The following is a 20,498-nucleotide window of genomic DNA, read 5'->3' as shown; positions in this document are numbered from 1 at the left end:
CCATGCTAGAAAATGCTTCACACCATGGGCTCCCCTAGCATAGGAGTGTATGCACACGCACGCACACACACCACACCACACCACACCACACACACACACACACACAGAGAAAGAGAGAGAGCATGGTGATCTCATCCCCTGTCATTGTCTGCTATGACATTCCACCACAGTTATCTTTACTTGTCACAACAACATTCTCCTCCTCCTCTCCTCCTGAGAGAGAGAGAGAGAGAGAGAGTAAAAGGCTGGTCGGATGAACGCAACAATTTGACTCATCAGCCGATGAACAGAAAACAAATAACGGTGTCTGCCGGGGGTATCCCTCTCCACTTCTCTCTCTCTCCTGGACGGGAGGGGGCTTGGTTCTAACTTTCTAGGTCCGTTAAAATGTAGTAAAGTTTTTGCTTTTAATGATGTAACTATTGGGCCAATAAAGGTATTTAAATAAAAGAATCCCTCTCCGTCTTCTCCGCCCCCTCCTCTCTCTCTTTCTGCCCTCCCTCTCTACGCCCTCTCTCACTCTACTCCCCCCCCCCTCTCTCTCTATAAAAGGTGGTCTATAAACCAGCAGACTGAAGGACTTTTCTAGTCTAACATGAGCTCCCCTGGCCTATGAGTCACAACACATAGAGAACAGAGGGGGTGATCTCTGAACTACAGCTATTTTACAGTCTCACCCTTCAAATTGACCTATTAAAAACATCCCAATTGAATTAGTCACTATCTGTGTGTATGTGTGTGTGTGATGAGCAGACTGACTGATTGCAGGTATTTTTGGCAATGAAAACCCACATCGCATTACCCCTCCTTCCAACAACAATAGCTACACAACAATGGAAGAGTTTTCTGCCCCTTTAGTGTTAGAAGATCTGAGCAAAATATTCCTGTAACAGATCTATGTCCACTGGAGAGCGAGAGAGAGCGACAGCGAGAGCGGTTGAGTGCGTAGCAGAGGATGTGCGTGCTAACACCAGCTAACCCTGGCAGGCTAACATCTGTCTACACAGAGGATAACATCTGGCCAGGGTACACATCATCAGGCGAGGGGGGGGGTAGCGAGAGACCATGAACTGGGGACTGAGAATAGGGGGCTAGGGGACAGGAGACAGGAGACAGGGGGTATAGGGACTGGGCACACATCAGCAGGCACATAGCCCAGGAGTTCACAGATGGGCAGAGTGTGAGGCTGGAGGACAGGGGACTGGAGGCAGAGGGACAGGTCGCTCAGGGGATCAGTGAGAGAGCAGGGCAGGCCGAGGATAGTGGCAGAGGATCCCTGATGGGGTGATGACTAGGGGCAGAGCGACCACAGGATCGGTCCTGACCTGTTGCTGCGTTATTAAGCAGAGTTTACAGCTGCAGTCCATGTCTGTTAGTAGCATCAGCATGACCTCAATGACTTCTACCGGTAATACACCCACTATGCGAGAGGGAGAGAGAGAGAGAAATCACCTACAGAGCGATTAACCTAGAGAAGCGTCCCCTAAGCGAGCTGGTCCTGGGGCTCTGTTCACGAACACAAACAGAACACACAGAGCCCCAGGACAGCAACACAATTAGACCCAACCAAATCATGAGAAAACGAAAAGTTAATTACTTGACATATTGGAAAGAATTAACAAAAAAACTGAGCAAACTAGAATGCTATTTGGCCCTAAACAGAGAGTACAAAGTGGCAGAATACCTGACCACTGTAACTGACCCAAACTTAAGGAAAGCATTGACTATGTACAGTGAGCATAGCCTTGCTATTGAGAAAGGCCGCCGTAGGCAGACCTGGCTCTCAAGAGAAGACAGGCTATGTGCACACTGCCCACAAAATGTGTTGGAAACTGAGCTGCACTTCCTAACCTCCTGCCAAATGTATGACCATGTTAGAGACACATATTTCCCTCAAATCACACAGACTCACAAAGAATTCGAAAAACAAATCAAATGTTGGTAAACTTTCATATCTATTAGGTGAAATCCCTCAGTGTGCCATCACTACAGCAAGATGTGTGACCTGTTGCCACAAGAAAAGGGCAACCAGTGAATATTTATGTTTATTTATTTTCCCTTTGTGCTTTAACTATTTGCACATCGTTACAACAGTGTACACAGCCATCATATGACATTTTAAACGTCTCTATTCCTTTGGAACTTTTGTGCGTGTAATGTTTACTGTTCATTTTTGATTGTTTATTTCACTTTTATCTATTATTTATTTAACTTGTTTTGGCAATGTAAACATGTTTCCCATGCCAATAAAGCCCTTTCAATGTAATTGTAATTGAGAGAGAGAGAGAGAGAGAGAGAAGAGAAGAGAGAGAGAGAGAGAGAGAGAGAGAGAGAGAGAGAGAGAGAGAGAGAGAGAGAGAGAGAGAGAGAGAGAGAGAGAGAGAGAGAGAGAGAGAGATTGCAGATGCTCTTGCCCCGGTGTCTCATCCCTCTGTGTCGACCATGTTTCCCTGTGTAAATAATTAAACTGCTGAACCAAACAGCTAACAGGACGCAAACACACACACAGCTGAACCTCACAGACGGACAGAGCTAAAAGGCCACACCTTTCTACAACAGTAATAAGCCTGCCCCATTAGCAAGCATTACACACATTAATCTCAATGACACACACACACAATCACAAAAACACACAGGCACTCACTAAACAGAGATTGTCAAGGTAACCTCTAAATACTGGTCAATATAGACCAACTCTTCTATTTGTAAATGACATGTTCTATTTCAATGCAGATGAAATGTTGGTTTTGGTTTTGGTTTTGGTAATCTTATCTGGCTTGATCTTTACGGTCTGGCACTCAGGGCATTCAATCTGCATGTTGCCATGGTCACCACAGAAACACAAGAAAAACAGTGGCATTAATCAAGGTTTAAATCAATGTTTACCACGAGATAGAGAGAGAGCACTAAAGTGGCATTTGCATTTAGTTATGGTACTGTTTGTGTCTGTGTCAGGCAGAAGGTTTCGGCGCATGAGGTCTGTGGGTTAACTGCCTTGTTCAGGGGCAGAACGACAGATTTTTACCTTGTCAGCTCGGGGATTCGATCTTGCAACCTTTCGGATACTAGTCCAACGCTCTAACCACTAGGCTACCTGCCGCCCCAGAACTGGACTAACCACCTGCACCTTAGCCCACATGCACTCACTCACGCACACACACACCCACACACTCATCCACACACACACATATACATTCATAATACACACATCACATATGCTGCTACCAGGCTCTTATTATAATTGCTAAATACTGCACAATTTAAACACTTGCCCCTTCCCCAATGCACATGTAAATATTGGACTATAAGTTGTGCCTTCCTGTTTTATACTTATGCTAAAACGTTTATTCTATTCTATTGAGCCATTTACTTTATGTTCATATTCTTATCTTTTATTATTTCTTATTGTTGTCGCATTGTCGAGAAAGAACCTGCAAGTAAGCATTTCGACGGTGTATACCATGTGTATCCTGTACATATGACTAATAAAACATGAAACTTGTGTGTGTGTGTGTGGGGTGTGTTTTTGTTTAACTATCCTTGTGGGTACCAGAAGTCCCCATAAGGATAGTAAAACAATGAAAATTGTTTTTTTTTAAAGTGGGGACATTTAGCTGGGCCCACGAGCTGGTCCCCATTTTAGGGTTAGGGGTTAGGTTTACGGTTAGGGTTAGAATTAAGGTTAGGGGTTAGGTTTATGGTTAGAGTTAGAATTAAGGTTAGGGTTAGGTTTAGGGTTAGGGTTAGAATTAAGGTTAGGGTTAGAGTTAGAATTAAGGTTAGGGTTAGGGGTTAGGGTTAGGGTTAGAATTAAGGTTAGGGTTAGGGTTTAGGTTTAGGGTTAGGGTTAGAATTAAGGTTAGGGTTAGGGTTAAGAGTTAGGTATAGTTTTGGGGTTAGAGCTTTGAGGTTACGGTTAGGCTTATGGTTAAGTTAGGGTTCGATTTAGGGTTAGGGAAAATAAGATTTTGGATGGAAATAAATTCTTGGTTCCCACAAGGATAGCAATACAAAACACTGTGTGTGTGAGTGTGTGTGTGTGTGTGTACACGGTCATGAGGTGTCAAACTGAAACATTGTGTTCATAAACAGCGTCATGGAAACCAAGGACACTTTGACTGCCACATACACACAAACGCGCATGCGCACACAAACACGCGCTGACAGCAGGCATCTGCAGGAATCCTGTTAATACACACACCGTTTGAACCATCACATCACTCCATACAAGGACATCCCTTACAGTAGGCAACATAAAGACCTCTACATACCACATCCTCTACATACCACAATCACACTACCACTTTAACCAGTGACAAAACCTCACATCTTCATCCAATCCACACTTCCTCCCCTCTCCTCTCCTCTCTTCTCTTCCTCTCCTGTCCTTTCCTGTCCTCCTCTCCATAACGTAGGCAATAGATTCATGCATTTTCACTGAATGTCTAATGAAAACAGACACAATCATCCCACTCATTCATTAAACAGTTTAACACACATACACACACACACATACACAAACATGGAAAACATTTACAAACACCATTCATTAAACAGAAAAATTGAATAGTATAGATGGAATAGCTCTGCGAATGACACAATTCAAACCCTCCACTCTGAAAAGTGGCCTATTGACACACACAAGTCCTGTTAGCATCGTTAATAACTCATTAACAAAGATTGGAACAACGACGTGCGGTAGAAGCTTACAGGATTTTTATCATTGAAACTGATTGGTCGATAGTGGTTTCAACATCCAATTTCACTTCAATGTTTGGTTTCCAGATTTTTCCAGTCTAGCGTGATAAGGGAATGTATTATGCATGCTACACCTGTGTGCGTGCGTGAATGCATGCCTAGTATGCACACAAGCACGCACAAGTGCACAGACACACAAAACAAATCGAGACACACACACATCCATGCAATATTATTCATAAAATATGAACTTTATAAAAACATGCCTGAACAAAAGAACAAGTATTGCACACACACACACACGCACACATATAAGTTTCTCTGTTGCTACAGCAACTGCTGGCTTTCCATGACAATGGCAGTGGTGTTGCCATGGAGACAGGTATACAGCCCTAAGCAGATGGCAGCGAACTGTGAGTCACATGGAAGGGCTTTACTGTTCCACACACACACACACACACACACACACACACACACACACACACACACACACACACACACACACACTCACAGAAACCAACATACAAGAAATCACATGCATGCAAGATCACGTGCATGTATGCAAGCACATGCCTACACACACACACACACGTAATGTACTCAAGTAAATCTATTAAACCAGTCCCAGTCAGTGACTGATGATTGTGGCGTCATAGTAAATATCTGCATATGGGGAAATTCCACGTTAACAGAATGATGCTGAGACTCAGATGTTTCACTTTAAAACGTATTTCAAACAGAAACGAATGATTGCAAAGTTAAACAAACCATAAAACACTATGCTCAAGGACGACTTTTAACAACGTCCACTGAAAATGTTACAAAACCACATTTAGTTGAAGAACAGTACCAATGCAAAGTTTGGTAACCGAATGACGGCACAAACAACACAAACCATTATTCTGTTACCAAACTTTGCATCTGCAATATTCTTCAAGTAAATGTGTTTTGGAAAATGTTCTGTGGAAATTGGTAAAAGTAGTGGAATTTATCATTAGCATAAGAAAATCTGATACTTCCCAGGAGCATATTAACTTAATGTGTCAGCCACTGTCCACACACATGCATGTATGCACACAGAGCAGGATTGCATCACGCAGAATGTTTCCTTTGTTTTCAATGTACCAGATGTACTGTATCTCTCTTGAAGAACAAAGACACATATAGATGGGACTTTACTCTCTACAAGTGATTAGCAATGAATTTATCAAGCAATTATCTGAAAACACACTTGTCCATTATTCAATAAAGGTTTGGCTGCAGTGCAGGAATTTACAGTTCAAACAAAACATCAAATGACATTTAAAAACCAGGCATGTCACAGCGATACCAGGATAGGGTTTTGTCTGTACTTGACTATGGCAAGTGTGTGTGTGCATCTGTGTGTGTGTGTGTGTGTGTGTGTGTGTGTGTGTGTGTGTGTGTGTGTGTGTGTGTGTGTGTGTGTGTGTGTGTGTGTGTGTGTGTGTGTGTGTGTGTGTGTGTGTGTGTGTGTGTGTGTGTGTGTGTGAATGTGTGTGTTTGTATACGCATGCAGGTGCATATTAGAGGTTGAGGAGTGAAAATGAATTCCTGTCCTGTCTTGTCCTGTCAATTACTTTCCTGTACTGTCCTGATCCCGCAACAGTTCTACAACAATGGAACTTCCTGTCCCTTTCCGATTAAAAATCACTCCCTTCCCATCCCGTGCTCATTTTTGCACACAGAAACATGTAGGTTATTGTGTTTGTTTAGGAAGTATTGAAAAGTATTATTTCAGCAATGCAATATGCGACTGACATGTGGTTGTCTTACCTATCTTAGTTAAATGCACTGGCTGGAGACCAAGTCGCTAAGGATAAGAGCGTATTCTAGATGACCTAAATGTAGATAGATTAAGCTGGAGGATGAGGACCTAGACACCAGCAGGATGGTCTGCTCAGCACAGAGCCGGCATAAAGCAGCCTGCAGCTGAGCACTGCGCACATACTGTATGAACATGTACAACACATTAACAAAATGAACATTTTGTTACGTATTTTTTACTAAGCGGTAGTACTGTATAAGTCAATCTAATTTTATTTCACTATTCACCTCAGATGGCACAGTTTAAGTTAAAAACGCAAACAATTGGGCTTGATGGTACAGTTGTTGGGAGTAGAGCAGCTATGCCACTTCCGGCCGCCTGTCCCACCATCCGATTGGTAGCCTGTTTGATTAAACAGCAGCATTTTAACATTTTTACAAGCGTGTACTCGGTTCCTTCATTGTTAAAGAAAACTCCATAAAATGTCTAAAACATCACTCTTTCCTTGGCTCTAATGTTAATGTTAGTGATGGGTCCTTGGCTGCAACAAGACGTGGCAATTGCTCAATTGAAGGCTTCATCATTTAGCCTACTGACAGTAGATTGGCATCTGAGGTAGCCTATAGTGACTGGCTACAGCTGGAGCGAGGAGCATTAGTGAGCTGCTGGAGGGAGGGGGGAAATTACCCTTTTTTTAATGTTATTAGGCCTATTTTATTAAATGCTTCACACATTACATATTTTTGCCCAAAAAAACTCTGTTTATAACTATTCCTGTACTGCCTTCCTGTGTACTGTTGATCCTGTCCCGAACTTGATTCTAAAACTTCACTCCCATTCCTGCCAGAATCCCGCGGGAGTCTTGTTCCCCTGTCAACCTCTAGTGCATACTGCTGAAGTCGGAAGTTTACATACACTTAGGTTGGAGTCATTAAAACTCATTTTTCAACCACTCCACAAATTTCTTGTTAACAAACTATAGTTTTGTCAAGTCGGTCAGGACATCTACTTTGTGCATGACACAAGTAATTTTTCCAACAATTGTTTACAGACAGATTATTTCACTTATCATTCACTGTATCACAATTCTAGTGGGTCAGAAGATTACATACACTAAGTTGACTGTGCCTTTCAACAGCTTGGAAAATTCCAGAAAATTATGTCATGGCTTTAGAAGCTTCTGATAGGCTAATTGACATCATTTGAGTCAATTGGAGGTGTACCTGTGGATGTATTTCAAGGCCTACCTTCAAACTCAGTGCCTCTTTGCTTGACATCATGGGGAAATCAAAAGAAATCAGCCAAGACCTCAGAAAATAAATGGTGGACCTCCACAAGTCTGGTTCATCCTTGGGAGCAATTTCGCCTGAAGGTACCACGTTCATCTGTACAAATAATAGTATGCAAGTATAAACACCATGGGACCACGCAGCCGTCATACCGCTCAGGAAGGAGACGCATTCTGTCTCCTAGAGATTAACGTACTTTGGTGTGAAAAGTGCGAATCAATCCCAGAACAACAGCAAAGGACCTTGTGAAGATGCTGGAGGAAACAGGTACAAACGTATCTATATCCACAGTAAAACGAGTCCTATATCGACATAACCTGAAAGGCCGCTCAGCAAGGAAGAAGCCACTGCTCCAAAACCACATGGGGACAAAGATCGTACTTTTTGGAGAAATATCCTCTGGTCTGATGAAACAAAAATAGAACTGTTTGGCCATAATGACCATCGTTATGTTTGGAGGAAAAAGGGGGAGGTTTGCAAGCCGAAGAACACCATTCCAACCGGGAAGCACGGGGGTGGCAGCATCATGTTGTGGGGGTGCTTTGCTGCAGGAGGGACTGGTGCACTTCACAAAATAGATGGCATCATGAGGGAGAAAAATTATGTGGATATATTGAGGCAACATCTCAAGACATCAGTCAGGAAGTTAATGCTTGGTCGCAAATGGGTCTTCCAATTGGACAATGACCCCAAGCATACTTCCAAAGTTGTGGCAAAATGGCTTTAGGACAACAAAGTCAAGGTATTGAAGTTGGCCATCACAAAGCCCTGACCTTAATCCTATAGAAAATGTGTGGGCAAAACTGAAAAAGCGTGTGCGAGCAAGGAGGCCTACAAACCTGACTCAGTTACACCAGCTCTGTCAGAGGAATGGGCCAAAATTCACCCAACTTATTGTGGGAAGCTTGTGGAAGGCTACCCGAAACATTTGACCCAAGTTAAAAAATGTAAAGGCAATGCTACCAAATACAAATTGAGTGTATGTAAACTTCTGACCCACTGGGAATGTGATAAAAGAAAAGAAAAGCTGAAATAAGTCATTCTCTGTACTACTATTCTGACATTTCACATTCTTCAAATAAAGTGGTGATCCTAACTGACCTAAGACAGGGAATTTTTTACAAGGATTAAATGTCAGGGATTGTGAAAAACTGAGTTTAAATGTATTTGGCTAAGGTGTATGTAAACTTCCGACTTCAACTGTATGTGCATGAATCATGTGAATGTGTATGTATGCATTTGTGCACGTGTGTGTGCGCGTGCGCGCGCGTGCTACATGAATTTCTGTGTGTGCTCCTCCTCCTCCTCCTTCTTACCTGGCTCCTGTCCTTGTCCACCTTCTTGAAGCACTTATTGAGGGACAGGTTGTGCCTGACAGAGTTCTTCCAGCCTGTGGGAGCGTTAGCGAAGTAGGGGAAGTGTTCCAGGATCCAGTTGTATATCTCCTTCACGGGTAGCCTCTTGGACGGCGCGTCCTCAATCGCCATGAAAATCAGACAGCTGAATGAATAGGGCGGCTTACAGTTGGGGTTACGCTGGGCGTCGTATGGAAGGTCCCCGCCCACCATCGACGGCGACGGCGGGGTGTCGTCATGGTCCCCGTTGCGGGTACCGCCCCCCTCGCCGCCCACGGGGCTGACGCTGCGCAGCACGGGGTCTCCGAAGCTGTTGAGCAGGTTCTTGCTCTCGTGGAGCCAGTTGAGGTTGGTCAACTCCTCGTCCTCCATACCCGGGGTGGCGGTGCCTTTCTCTGGTTTGGCGGCCCCACCTGGGAGGGGTGCCAAGGGGAGGGCCAGGTGGACAGGGAGGACCAGGTCAAGTTCCTCAGCCTCCTGCAGGGCGCGGGACAGCGAGCCGGTCTGGTAGAGGTGGGACATGCTGGCGCTGGCTACACTGATGCCAGACACCTCAGGCTTCTTACTGGGGGGCATGACGGGACCCATGGACACCACCACCTAGACTCCTGGAGGACAGAGAGAGGGGGTTAGTGTTAAACAGTCCGGTAATGGAGGGAGAAAGAGAGAGACTATAAAAAAATATGTTTGTGTTACTATTGTTATAATCGTTGTCATTATCATTCTATCACAACAGCACAAAACTAGCTGGAGAACACAATGTTACACACACATACCTCATGTAACCTGACTCTTCTAAACACTCCACATTTATCCCACACACTCACACTGACACACTTTACACACTACCGTCCTATACTGAAAAGTAACCTTAAGTCCATGACCGCTCTCTGTTCCCCAACCCCATCTCTCTGTCTTTCTCTCTCTCTGTCTCTGTCAGTGGAGGTATGCAGAGTATTTCAGGCAGTGAGTTCTGTGGAAAACAGACACCCACCATGCAGTCAAGTACTGCAGATGCCTTTCTCTATGACACACACACACACAGGTCATAACCGTCATACAACTAAACTGCAACCTTCACATAACCAGGCCATTGTAGCCCTAACCTTCAAATAACCAGACAACCTTTCAAATCCTATGTCTCTATGATTGATTTACCCACAGCTGTCACTAAACACTGTACAACAAGTGAGTGAGTGACTCTCTCCCCACTCACATTCTCTCTTTTCCCTCACTCTTTCTCCCCTCCTTTCGTTCTCCCCTTCTCAAATTCCCTATACTGTCTGTCCCTCACACACTCTCTCTCTCTCTCTCTCAATCTCTCTCCCTTTCCCTCTCTCGTTCTCACCACTGCGTATTTAATTGAGGTAACAGTCATGTTTATATGGCTTAATCCGCCGGTATCTGAGGATTTGTTTTACCACAGCAGTCTCTGAAAAAAGAAAAACACTCATTCCCCTGTTATAAAACTAGTCATGCTCCACCAGAGGCAGATGAAACCCGGGCCGGTTTAACAGTTACACGCCATGGTAAACACGCAGCACCCAGATTGGACCCTGCGCTCCCTTTAATTACAGCGAGCTGATTTCTTCTTCCTAAAAATAGGCTATATAAGAGACGCAAGCAAACGCGTTCGTCTTGCGGTTCCAATGGTTGAACGCCATACCGTTTTCACTTGAAATTGTTTCAAAAGACAGCGGTTGAGCTGCACACCAACACACCACGCTCGTCGTGTATTGAACTAGGCTAGGCGCTGCGGGAATGTCGACTCTTTTGGGGATGACATGTCCCACGTAAGAACATTGATAATCAGATAGGCCTACACTGCACTACAAATTCAATGTAATTATTCAGGTAGCATTCTCACAGATTGCAGCCTATGCTTATTGCACTCTTAATCACTTTCAGAAGTGAAGAAAAAAAAAACGATATAGCTTACTCACTAACTCATTAGTCATAGACTAGTATGGCACATGAGAGAAGTGATGAGGACAACTGTTTCCAATTTGGAACTGTTGGAAGAGCAATCCCAGGAGCCTCTTCTACGCGGAAAATAAATGATGTTACAGCAGCTGACAGACAGTCGAGGTAATTTCATTGTGTGGGGTTGCCTTGACAACAGGGCGCTCGGTTTGGGGGCAGCTAATTATCAGAATTGTCTATCTACCACAACCCGGCGAGAACATCACCCTTTTCCAAAGACTGTATTTCTACATCTCTCGCCTTTCTCCTGACTGCGCACAGGTGAGTGCAGCGAAGTCATGTCATTGATGCCATACAGTAGTTCACAGCAAAACCTTACAGGTAGCCTAAGTCAACGGTCCATCTAAACCAGTTGGCTAACATGACAGGCGCACAGAAGTAAATATTTTGGCAGTCTAAACATTGCGTATCTTGGTGGACGCAAGTCTACTTTTGAACTAAGAATACGCTACGGCATTTAACTGTTAAACGTTGACCGTAGAGCTTAGACTATAGTTTAAAAAGTTCAAAAGCAACCGTGGGAGCCGAGCATAGCCTGCTGCGACCTTGTGTCATACAAATGCTTCAAAGCACCGTTCTAAATAGTAAGCCTATAACGATAGAAAATAACGGGGGGGTCTTTGGGAGAACGATAGGCCGTAGCCAACGCTATAGCCCTAGCCTACTGTCATCCCTATAGTAAATAAGCTACAATATAGTGTACATTTATACTATTCGTTTTTTTTTATAAAAGTAGATTAGGTGTAGGGTATTTTGACAAATGTACCCGACGACTGTGATTGATAGCCTACGTAGACTAAGCGATATTTAATTGGTCAGTAAAATATTAACTCGCCAACTCGAATCATCCATCCCACAATGATTCCACCAAAAACACATTGTAACAGCAAAATTAATGTCCGATTCCCGACGATGATTCCAAGCTGTTTTCTCTCATTAGGCAACCTGACGATATACGAATTGCGAGGCATAGATAGAACACGTCTTTGGAACAACCGCCTCTGCGTAAATTACTTTACAACCCTGCATTGTAATCCTCACCCAGAATCAAACACCGAGGTTTACAGAGATAAATCGAACCAAGTCCCGTCAGAAATCATAGTCCTCGGCGGTTATTTGAGCTCTTTCCCGTCCCCAATGCATACGGTGTGTGTGAGAGAGAGAGAGCGTGTGTTTCGTCGGCTCATGCAAGTGAAGAGAGGAGAACAGAGTCGCTCGTCAGCAAATTAGAAGTCCACACATGACGGCGTGGCAAAGCTTGGGGCTGGCAGTGCACACACACACACACACAAAGCGTGGTGTTGAGCTTGAAAGTAAAGAAGTGAACATAATGAAGTCGACTGTGTTTTAGGGCACAAATAGCAGCTGTACAAATACATCAACATTTGTTTTGGAGAGGAGTTGGAGACCATGTTAAAATGTGCCGTGGGAGTCATGCCCCCTGGATCATTTTAATAAACTCATTTTTGCAAATCGAGAGTGCCTTTCATTTGTTTTTGCCAAAGAAAACACATTATGTAACGCTGTAATATAACAATAGGCTCATTCAGTTATTACATTTAGCATTTTCAATCAGTCTAAAAGTTACTTAAATTAAGACAGGGTTTATTTTATAATAGTAGGTTATTAAATACTGACATTTTCACCATTCATACCAGTAGGCTATAACCATCTCCTCACTCATGCTGTAGGTCTATGTGTTCAGCAGCCAGGTCACCTGTGATACAAGTCAGTATTAGACCTCTATCCATGTCTGAGGACTTTGGGATGATGTGGAAACCCGGCCACTAGGGGCAACAGTGAACACTGTTCCCTTCACTTGCAAAAGGTTGCATGTTTGAATCCAGTGATAAAAAGTTTTGGTGATTTTTGTTCTAAGCTTATCCCAAACTTGAACCCTTACCTTAACTATTCGGAGTTAATGCCTACCCTTAAGATTTTGGAATGAATGCCTAAACTTAACCCTAACCTTAATAATTCAGAGCTAATGCCTACACTTAACCTTAAACACTTCCAAATGTAACGTTTGGAACAACATTGAAATTTGAAGTTTGAGAAACATGGATGAACGTCTAATTCTGACGTGAGACTGAGAGCTTGTTGCAGCTCAGGTCCAACTGACCTAAAGTCAGTTTGGAGTTTTACCGCCTAATGAAGTGAAGGTTAGGATTTGAGAAGGACTAGCTGATACTAGACCTGTGGGTAATTTAGGTTGAAATAGTGACACGTGATTGTTATTAGATCAAGAAGCGTGACGGCGGGGGAAGTCATTAGAACATTCCTAATCAACCACACTCCTCATCTCACTTGTTTACATTTGCACACACACTCCTTCACACTCAACTCATCCGCACACACACGCACCTCCAACAGTTTACACAAGAAATAACTCCGTCACTAATTTTCGACTCAATCCCCCCAAAAACATTAAAGGGAGAGCAAACTAAACTAAAGTACATGACCTAAAGTACATGACCTCTCTCTCTCCCCTTCTCTCTCTCTTTCTCTCACCCTTTCTCTCTCTCTCTCCCCCATTCTGTGTCTCTTTGAGTATGGCAGACCACTCTCCTGCAGGTCAGGCCAGGGCCCCTAGCCAAATACAAAGGACCAATCCCCTCTGAATAGACCAAGCCTGCCCCTCTCATACCCCCAACCAACTGCCAAACTGTCACCTCAACACACACACACACACTCAACCGCATGACTAATTATAAGTGTGTGTGTGGGGGGGGGGGGGTGTAAGGAGGCTATTCATGCCAGTAGTAAGTAAATACTCAACTCAGCTACTGATAGTACTTCAGAAGTACATGTACACGTTTGTATATAACACACGCACACACACAAACAAACATGAGGGCCACATTGGAAATATGTTTTTTTACGATGCTTTATTACTCTATTCTCTATTTTGTCTTAAAGATAGAGTCAGGATAGAACATAGATGCTCAAAGTAAACAGCATAGTGGGTCAATTTCCGCAACTACTAAGAGCATTGGAGTGCGAGGCTAAACTTCTCTGCTGTTTTGGTCCAGTGGCTACCAAGTTGTAAGAGCGTGAAGTGAACCCATATGCACGTGCTCAGATACTCTTTGAATCTTGCTCATCGCAATATCTGCGGTGCTGCTCATGCAACGTCATTTTGCTGAGTTTACCTTTAACCCCTAATTAATAAAACACGACATCAATCAATGCAAACTTCTGAAGCACGTTGGAGGCTTTGGAGCTGTTCACGAGAATTAGTAAAGACAACTCAGAAATACTACTACCAATACTTCTAATGTATTCAAGCGATGTCTGTTTTGCATTGACAAGAACAACCAGCACTGTGTGTACCTTTTTAGTTTCCCCTTTGACATAAAATATACTCTACACACCAGACCTGGGCAGAAAAGAGTTGTATTTTGTAGTTTATATGAAAATACCAACTTAAAAAAAAAAATAGACGTACAGTAGTCAAATACAGTTCATATAGTTTCAACTAAAAGGCAACGATTTTTTGGATATTCAAATACAGGTCAAATACAGAAAAACAAATAATATTTAAAAGTATTTTGAATACCTCTCCAAAAAGTTATTTGAAAATAAATTATAATAAATGGCTGCCAAATAGAGTTGAATTCGGAAGTTTACATACACCTAAGCCAAATACATTAAACTCAGTTTTTCACAATTCCTGACATTTAATCCAAGTAAAAATTAACTGTCTTATGTCAGTTAGGATCACCACTGTATTTTAAGAATTTGAAATGTCATATTAATAGTAGAGAGAATGATTTATTTCAACTTTTATTTCTTTCATCACATTCCCAGTGGGTCAGAAGTTTACACACACTCAATTAGTATTTGGTAGCATTGCCTTTAAATAGTTTACCTTGGGTCAAATGTTTCAGGTAGCCTTCCACAAGCTTCCCACAATAAGTTGGGTGAATTTTGGCCCATTCTTCCTGACAGCTGGTGTAACTGAGTCAGGTTTGTTGGCCTCCTTGCTCGCACACACTTTTTCAGTTCTGCCCACACATTTTTCTATAGGATTGAGGTCAGGGCTTTGTGATGGCCACTCCAATACCTTGACTTTATTGTCCTTAAGCCATTTTGCCACAACTTTGGAAGTATGCTTGGGGTCATTGTCCATTTGGAAGACCCATTTGCGACCAAGCTTTAACTTCCTGACTGATGTCTTGAGATGTTGCTTCAATATATCCACATCATTTTTCTCCCTCATGATGCCATCTATTTTGTGAAGTGCACCAGTCCCTCCTGCAGCAAAACACCCCCACAACATGATGCTGCCACCCCCGTGCTTCACGGTTGGGATGGTGTTCTTCGGCTTGCAACCTCCCCCTTTTTCCTCCAAACATAACGATGGTCATTATGGCCAAACAGTTCTATTTTTGTTTCATCAGACCAGAGGACATTTCTCCAAAAAGTATGATCTTTGTCCCCATGTGCAGATGCAAACCATAGTCTGGCTTTTTATTGTCACGCCCTGACCTTAGAGATCCTTTTTATGTCTCTATTTTGGTTTGGTCAGGGCGTGAGTTGGGGTGGGTATTCTATGTTCTATGTTGTGTATTTCTTTGTGTTTGGCCGGGTGTGGTTCTCGATCAGAGGCAGCTGTCTATCGTTGTCTCTGATTGAGAACCATACTTAGGTAGCCCTTTTTTCCACCTGTCTTTGTGGGAAGTTGACTTTGTTTACGGCACATAGCCTTTGAGCTTCACGGTTTGTTTTTGTAGTGTTTGTTGTTTTGTTCGGCGTTTTTTTCCAAATAAAGAGAAAATGTACGCTAACCACGCTGCACCTTGGTCCTCTTCTTTTCACGGCCGTGACATTTATGGCGGTTTTGGAGCAGTTGCTTCTTCCTGGCTGAGCGTCCTTTCAGGTTATGTTGATATAGGACATGGACTTTTTACTTTGTACTGTGGATATAGATACGTTTGTACCTGTTTCCTCCAGCATCTTCACAAGGTCCTTTGCTGTTGTTCTGGGATTGATTTTTTGCACAAAAGTACGTTAATCTCTAGGAGACAGAACGCGTCTTCTTCCTGAGCGATATGACGGCTGCGTGCTCCCATGGTGTTTATACTTGCGTACTATTATTTGTACAGATGAACGTGGTACCTTCAAGCGTTTGGAAATTTCTCCCAAGGATGAACCAGACTTGTGGAGGTCTACAATTTTTTTCTTGGCTGATTTCTTTTGATTTTCCCATGATGTCAAGCAAAGAGGCACTGAGCTTGAAGTTAGACCTTGAAATATATCCACAGGTACACCTCCAATTGACTCAAATGATGTCAATTAGCCTATCAGAAGCCTTTAAAACTATGACATCCTTTTCTGTAATTTCCCAAGCTGTTTAAAGGCACAGTCAACTTCTTGTATGTAAACTTCTGACCCACTGGAACTGTGATACAGTTAATTATAAGTGATATAATCTGTCTGTAAACAATTGTAGGAAAAATGACTTGTGTCATGCACAAGTAGATGTCCTAACCGACTTGCCAAAACTATAGTTTGTTAACAAGAAATTTGTGGAGTGGTTGAAAAATGAGTTTTAATGACCCCAACCTAAGTGTATGTAAACTTCCGACTTATATATTTGACGAAGAACCAAAAACTACAACAATTAGTTGAATTGGTCTAAAAATATGATCATAAGCATATGGTTTGGAGGGCTCTTAGATATGAATTTTAATATAGCCTGTAGCCAAGAATTAAATACACGAGGGACATCACCTCAACATTAGAGTAGAGCACTTTTTCAGCTTCGAAATGACTAACAAATATATTTTCATAATGAGTGAGAAATAAGGTAACACAGTAAGACTTGACATGAAGTTATTTTACATATGTAGTTTGCTTATTATGATAGCAACATTGTTGTTACATAAAACTTTGGAAATTGCTATATAATTGCATGATATTTATTTAAATGTTTTATTTTACCCTTATTTTACCAGGTAAGTTGACTGAGAACACATTGTCATTTACAACAACGACCTGGGAAATAGTTACAGGGGAGATGAAGGTGGATAAATTAGCCAATTTGGAAGCTGGGGATGATTAGGTGGCAATGATGCTACGAGGGCTAGACTGGGAATTTAGCCAGGACACCGGCGTTAACACCTCTATTCTTGGGATCATGGGATCTTTCCATCAATAATAATGGAGTTATTATATAAGTGGAATAAATCACAGTCACTACTGTACACAAGAGGAATAGTTACAAAAACTCTCAGCTCATTGCTATGCAATTAAAATGCAATTAGCACGGTATTATGTACCATGCTAATAAAATGATGCTCCAATTACACAGGCACAAGAACAGTGTAATGTTAAGTGTTACTGAGAATGCTAGCACTAACAAAACATGGCTATTAAGTGTTGAAAGGAAACTACATATCCGAAAACTGCCGCCTTGAATCAACTACAGAAAAGGTAAGATGAAAAGCATGTTAGTTTGTATTCTGAGCAAACCATCCCTTTAAAGATGGTATAGTGTGTGTTTGAAACAAGGACACTTACCCTCAGATGGACAAAGAGGTTCAAAGTTGTTTTTGCTAAGCATCCAACTTGCTGTTAGCAATTTGTGCAAATGGCTTTGAATTACTCTTACAGTATATTCAGGTATCATTCATTTCATTGCAGCGTTCGATCTTTTCAGTGGCATGTTGAAAGAGTCCTACAGTGGTTGAGCGTCACAACTTATTTATACTTATCAATAAAATATCATTGGTTAATTGATTTGACTTGATTATGTACAGCTGTGGCAATAGACATTTAGTAATTGCTTTCTCATATCTGTATTCAAATAGTTTACAAAGTAGTTACTTTTTGAGATTTGTTTTGAAATAGTTTTAAAAAGTTACATTTTTGGGGCGGAATAGTTGTAATCACCTCCAAAGTAGTTACTTTCCACAAAGCATAGTTAAAAATGTTGTTTATGAAAGTTCAAACAGGAAGGCTGGTCTGAATGCTCATTTAACTTTATCAAGCAGCATAACATAATTCATTCTGTTTCCTATACTACGGGCATAGTGGGAATGAATACAAATGTATCATCCTCAGCTCAGTGTCTCGTTCTTCTCCTCTTCCTATTAGCCATGCGCGGAATGTTATTCACCTATTTACCTTTGACCTATAAGCATGGCACAATAATGCACATCCCCCCCCAATGCCTTTCCCCTAGTGGGGGGGGGGGGGTTCGATGCCAGCTGCCCAGCAAAGGGCTACCTGTCATCAGTATCTGGCGCCGAGGACCATTCCTCAGAGACAAAGGCCATACCCCAAACTATTTAATAAAATTCCACATTGCATTCTGTCTCTGTTGTTCATTCAGTTAAGCCTGAACTCGATCGAACTATAGTTATCCCAGGTCTGACACACACACACACACACACACACACACACAGGTCTAAATGCGTTTGTTTTCAGCTGTTGAGAGAGGCACACTAGTTCACTCCTATGACTAACCCACTGCGGTCAGTGAGAGAAAAAACATCCACCCTGTACTTTAAGATACACGTACAGTAAATGTCCTTTTACAGCAGTCATTATAAACCCGATAGACTTCCAGAGCTTGACTACAGTACCTATTATCATCATTTAGAAAACATGTGAAAAGTCAGACTGTAACAGTCCCTACCTGGACGTGAGTTTGGGCTTCTTTCCTTGCTCATATACACTCTGTGGATCTGTTGGGGCGTTATGCAAATTGGAGTGGGTCTAGGGTTTCTGGGATGATGGTGTTGATGTGAGCCATGACCAGCCTTTCAAAGCACTTCATGGCTACAGACGTGAGTGCTACGGGTCGGTAGTCATTTAGGCAGGTTACCTTGGTGTTCGTGGTCTGCTTGAAACATGTAGGTATTACAGACTGGGTCAGGGAGAGGTCAAAATGTCAGTGAAGACACTTGCCAGTTAGTCCGCGCATGCATGCTCTGAGTACCTGTCCTGGTAACACGTCCTGATTTGATTTCTCCTGCTGTGAAATCAACACTCATGCGTACATCCACAACAAGCTCATCAAAACACCCTGTGACGTCAAAGCAATGTGACTGAGTGAAAGCACACATACACTGAAACCTGCTTCAACCTCAGACAAGTCTTGACTCATCTGCCCTATGTTTACCTGACAGAAGAGGGTGGAGCCAGTGTGTGTGCTTTTCTGTAACTGCCCCTTGAGTAGGTGTCACATGTCTTGCCCCAGTAACCTGTCTGATGAGTGCCGACCCTTGGCTCGTTCGATTGGTGCAGGGCCAGCGGCCTGACACAAACACACACCAGTAACTCTCCGTAAAAGCACCCTGGGATGACGTCACATGTTTAAACGGGGGAAACAAACAGAAGGGAAGAGAGGAGTTCACTTAGTTTTTATCTTCTTGATCTTCCACTCTTCTTGCCTCTCTCTCTCTCTCTCAACACCTTGCATGTACTCACTCACGCCGTCTGTGTTTGTGTTTGAATCAAAAGAGCTGCTACGGTGTCTTTGTCTGAGCAACAACAACAGACTGGAGCTTTGCTAGCCCTCCACAAAGGCAGGGAGGGAAGGAGTGAGATAAGGGAGGGGGAGGGAGGAGAGAGACCAGGGGGAGAGGGGTGAGCTAGAGGCCGAAGGTCATTGGCTGTGCAGCCGAAGTGGAAGAGGTAGTAATTTGCTGAATGCACGGCTTGTCTTTTATCCACTCTCCTTATCTGAGCAGGACAGAGAGATAGGCTATAGCTCAGAGCAATGACCACTTTTAAACACATACACACATACACATACACATACGTACATTACTCACACTAGCCCACTTTCACAAACATACACATTCACAAACACACACAAAAACACAGTCTCACTGCAGAATAAGATGTTTTTCCACGTTTCTCCAAATGTAAAAGTGTTTTTGACAGCCTGGGTTGACTCCTCCTGCTCAGTATTGTTCCTTTTCTCCAAACATCAAATTTCAAAGTTGCTCAAAACGTCAAATTTACAAGGTTAAGGTTTTACCCTACTGGACTGTTTTGCAAGCACAGACTGGAATATGTTCCAGTCAATAGTGCATCAATGATGTCATCCCCACAGTGACCATACGTATATATCCAAACCAGAAGCCATGGGTTACAGGAAACATCCGCAATGAGCTAAAGGCTAGAGCTGCCGCTTTCAAGGGGCGGGACACTAATCCGGACTCATAAGAAATCACGTTATGCCCTCAGACGAACCATCAAACAGGCAAAGCGTCAATACAGGACTAAAATTGAATCCTACTACACAGGCTCTGACGCTCGTCGGATGTGGCAGGGCTTGCAAACTATTACAGACTACAAAGGGAAACCCAGCCGCGAGCTGCCTAGTGACGCGAGCCTACCAAATGGGCTAAATGCCTCTTTATGCTCGCT

The 20,498-nt window shown here is 42.8% G+C and overlaps 1 protein-coding gene across 2 annotated transcripts in view; it reads right to left on the bottom strand.

Moving 5' to 3' along the window:
- Positions 1–20,498, bottom strand: part of foxn3 (forkhead box N3) — a 115,620-nt gene that overhangs the window by 69,335 nt on the left and 25,787 nt on the right. The window contains exons 1-2 of one of the 2 annotated variants that reach the window (XM_039009903.1): positions 12,153–12,372; positions 9,090–9,736 (exon numbers count right to left, since the gene is read on the bottom strand). In XM_039009903.1, coding sequence (XP_038865831.1) covers positions 9,090–9,716 — 627 coding nt within the window. In that variant the 5' untranslated portion in view covers positions 9,717–9,736; positions 12,153–12,372. Of the gene's footprint in view, positions 1–9,089; positions 9,737–12,152; positions 12,373–20,498 lie in introns of those variants that run through there. The other variant, XM_039009904.1, reaches the window with a different exon arrangement.

The sequence above is a fragment of the Salvelinus namaycush genome, chromosome 15 (genome assembly GCF_016432855.1).
Source record: "Salvelinus namaycush isolate Seneca chromosome 15, SaNama_1.0, whole genome shotgun sequence".
NCBI lineage: Eukaryota > Metazoa > Chordata > Actinopteri > Salmoniformes > Salmonidae > Salvelinus > Salvelinus namaycush.
Note: the sequence above shows the minus strand (reverse complement) of the source record. Positions and strands in the feature narration are given on the sequence as shown.